This window comes from Chinchilla lanigera, unplaced genomic scaffold (assembly GCF_000276665.1).
Source record: "Chinchilla lanigera isolate Chin_1 unplaced genomic scaffold, ChiLan1.0 scaffold00067, whole genome shotgun sequence".
In the NCBI taxonomy this organism is placed as follows: Eukaryota; Metazoa; Chordata; class Mammalia; order Rodentia; family Chinchillidae; genus Chinchilla; species Chinchilla lanigera.
Genome location: NW_004955468.1, coordinates 10862596 through 10866434, shown reverse-complemented (window position 1 = coordinate 10866434; position 3839 = coordinate 10862596). Strand labels below are relative to the sequence as shown.

At 38.0% G+C, this 3839-nt stretch overlaps 1 protein-coding gene across 10 annotated transcripts in view; it reads left to right on the top strand.

The window, feature by feature from the left end:
* LOC102030177 (interferon-inducible protein AIM2) overlaps positions 1-3839 on the top strand; it is a 74572-nt gene that overhangs the window by 44278 nt on the left and 26455 nt on the right. For 7 of the 10 annotated variants that reach the window (XR_001236917.1, XR_001236916.1, XM_013522460.1 and 4 more), the window contains one exon: positions 929-1209. The exons of 2 other annotated variants lie outside the window; for them this stretch is intronic. Coding sequence is in view for 5 of the 8 variants with exons in the window: in XM_013522460.1 (XP_013377914.1) it covers positions 948-1209 (262 nt within the window). In the remaining 3 variants the exon portion in view is untranslated. The remainder of the gene's footprint in view (positions 1-928; positions 1210-3839) is intronic. One more of the 10 variants, XR_001236918.1, reaches the window with a different exon arrangement.

The window sequence follows — 3839 nt, the reverse complement described above, 5'->3', positions numbered from 1 at the left end:
TTTATATAATAGAATACATATTAGAGTCTATGTTTATATATAATATTTGACAAGATTGTGTCTAACATTACTAAATTATAGAATTGATATAAAAATAGAAGTGGGACAGAGGAAAGAGCCCAGACGTGATCCAGCTCACAGACACACAACTGATGTCTGATAAAAATAGAGAAGGCAGATAGGTGGAAAAAGGACAGTCTTTACAACATGTGATTATGAAAAAGTTTATATCCATATGAAAACATGAACTTTCTATCATAGCTCATATCATGTATACAGTGACTCAAATAGACAATAGGAACAAACATAAAAAGCCCGGACTATAGCATTTCTAGAGGAAAACAAGAGGAGAAAATTGTCTGATCTAGAGTTTAGAAAATGTTTATTAGCTATGACACCAAAAACCTCACCCATGAAAGAATAAAATATAAAATGGATTGCATCTACTGTATCTATAGGTCAAATTTTTATTTTTATTTATTTATTTACTTACTTATTTTTGTCTTTTTGAGACAAGGTCTTGCTATGCACTTCAGGCAGGTCTTGAACTTGCAACCATCCTCCTGCCTCAGCCTCTTGAGTGCTGGGATTATAGGTGTGCACCACCACACCTGGCTAGGTCAAATTTTTAGAATATTAGTCTATGGTATATACACTCTGGTATGTGTTGATATGCCTCAATAAATTTGCTTTAAAGCAATAGGAGATGCACCTGTTCTTTAAATATTTAAGAGACATCCAATGACCTTTAAATATGTATTTTCCCAGTTGCTTAGGAGGATTTACTTATGTTTCACCCAAAATCTCCTTTACTGTATTACCAACATTTTATTTTCCCTTTAAAAAAGATATTAACCACTCACTTTGTTTATTGTAAACATGGAATCACTTAGGTGGTATAATCTTGTATGTTTTGGATTTCTTACAGGCTGATCCCAAAGTTGAGAATGGAGGATGAATATAAGCAAATTCTGCTAAATAAGGGCCTGGAAAACCTCACAGATGAAGATATGAAGAAGTTTGTGTTCTTTATTCCAAAACAGTTCACCATTCCCAAGGGCAGGCTAATCCCTGTAAACAGAGTAGGGGTAGCTCAGCTGATGATTGAAAATGCCGGTGTAGTGCCTGCACTGAGGGAGGCCATTAAAATTTTCAAGAAATTGGGCAACAATTCCCTGGCAGAATGTTGTAAGGAAGAGAAAAAGAAAGGTAATGTGGGAGCAAACCGACCTTTCTGGCCTCTCAGAAGGTTAAAACAGTGCACGCAGTTGGAATTTGCTTGCTAACTTGGTCCATTTGGCCCTTTGCCCTCTTTTCCTGAGAATCACTGGGTGTTTGTTACAGACTGCATAGAACCATCCCAGCCTTAATTTGTCATCGCTTGTTCCAACCTTCATGGCTGCAACCTAGCATTTCACTCTCTCTTCCCTTTCACCATCTATGCCTCCAGCTACCCACCGTGACAACGAACTCAGGACAGCAGTGTTTATGCTCAAAGCTCAGGGACGCAGTCATATCCTCAGAAGGCTCAAGTTGCGCGGGGACACTGAGCACCGGCTCCGCTTCTCTCTGTGCCAGCCTGCGGTAGTCACACCCACCCTGCCTTCTTTTCTATTTTAGTACATTTATGATACGTAACGACAGCATACATTGTGAGGAGTTGGTACTACGTGTGTTACACCTTAATCCCTTTCACCCCACCGCCCCTTTCTGAATCTACCTTCCCATTTGCAAACAGTCTACTACCTCCCTGCAGGGGATGCCTTCTTCTAGTTCATGGACCCTCTCTCCTTCTCTTTTCTCCAATGTAGATGACAATATAAACTTCCCAGGGCACAAAAACCATATTTATATTATTCCATAACTCATAAATCATTTTCATGAATATCTACATTTTAATTTCCTGATTGTTCCCTAAGAATAATGATTACATCCTGGGTTTATGTCAGAAAGATTAAGAGAAGCCAACGCAAAACATGTCTCCTGAGGAATCCCTAAAACGGGAGACTCCAAATGCAGTAACTTTAAGATTCAAAGTATAACTCTAACAGCAAAATTAGATCAGGTTTTATAGTATTTGAGTGTGCTTACAACGGGAATGGCATGGCTTTTCGTATGTGATTTCTAGGAAAGCTAAGCGAAACCATTTAAGTGGTGATGTAAGTACACATAAATTCCATAGAGATATAAACCATTAGTCAGTATCTAAGACACTAGAGAAAGGGCTGAGTGTGCCGCGCATTTTATTTTCCTTAGCCAACTGGTTAAAAAGTGTATGTCTTAAATATGGCCACAAGGTGGCAGTGACTACACGTAATTATTCCAGATAGCCAACTGCTCTGTTTTAAAACTTGGTAAATATTGGCTGAAGATACAGTATTAAGCAATGTCTTTATTGTTCTTTTCTTCCTCAACTAAGAATTCATTCTTCTTTTTGGCTAAGAGAGCACCAAATCCCCTTACTGCATTCTTTACTCAATTTTCTCTTCTAATGATCCTGAGATTTTAATTATGCTAATTAGCCAAAACTGAACTACTTTGGGACTAGGATGGAAGATCTGTAAGCTGTACAAGATATCAGGCAGGCTAAATATATTGCTTTTGGTACCAGGAATTGAATTCATGCCCTTGCACTTGCCAGGTAGGCGCTTATGCCACTGAGCTAAATCGCCAGTCCCCGTACAAGATATCAAACCAGCTCTTTTATAGCTTTAAAATTCCATCTGAGGTAATCTTTAGGTCTACTTTCACTATGCTAAATTTATTTGTGGTGTATGGTACCTCTATTATGGTGGGAAGGCAGTGCTTGTTTGGCTTTCCTTTGCTTTCCTCTTTCATTCTTTGAATATTCCTTCCCTGCTGAATGCTGCATTGTATTCTATTCATGGTCTTCCCTCATGGAAGGTGGGGGAGATCGGAAGGAATCTTTAATGAGTGCAGAGTCAGTAATCAGTACACAGAGAGCTCTATACAGGAAGAGAGATGACAAAACATAAGGGTACCTAAACATGAAATAAAGTCTGTAAAATCCTGTGAAGTTAAAAAGTCTGTAAAAATTGGAAGGGCTGGAGATGTAGCTCAGTGGTAGAGCATTTGCCTAGCAGGTGAGTGGCCCTTGATTTGATCCCCAGAACCACTCACAAGCACACACTTGCCTGCATATACAGGCAGATTAAGATAAAAACTTGGAAGTGATATATCAAACAGCTGAAAACCTTGTACTTGATTATTAAGGAAAATGAGAGATTTATATTGGGAAACTATGCTGTTCTAGACATTTCTCTGGGACCACTCAGTGTGAGATAAAAGATGGCTGATGTGATGAGGTAGAATGGTTGATTCTCTTGGACTCTCTTAGCTCTATTTTCTCTAGTACACTCTCAACATGGAAGGGGAACTTTGACTGCATCACTCTTGAAACCAGTTTCATGGAACTAACTTACCGTTGGAGGGTTAATTTAACTTCTAAAACAGAGATCCCCTATAACATCCCTGGCAAAAAGTCAACTACTTCTGTTGTTGGAAGTGTAGTGAGAGAGAAGTTATTACATATTTTATTTATTTTAGTTTATTTTACCATTAGCTCCAGTCATTAAATCATTATTCTTTCTAATAAAGTAGAAGTGATCACCTTGCTACTTCAGCCCAAACCTGTTCAAGTTCTGTCAGAAGCAACATGAAATAATTGTTCTTGCCATCTTCTGCCTGTTAGTGACTTAAATAATTGAACATAGCTTAATGTATGGTTATTTTATTTATTTATTATTTTTAATTTTAAGGATAAAAGGAGGGAAACATTAACAGACATACAACATTTTACAACATATCACAAGCACAAT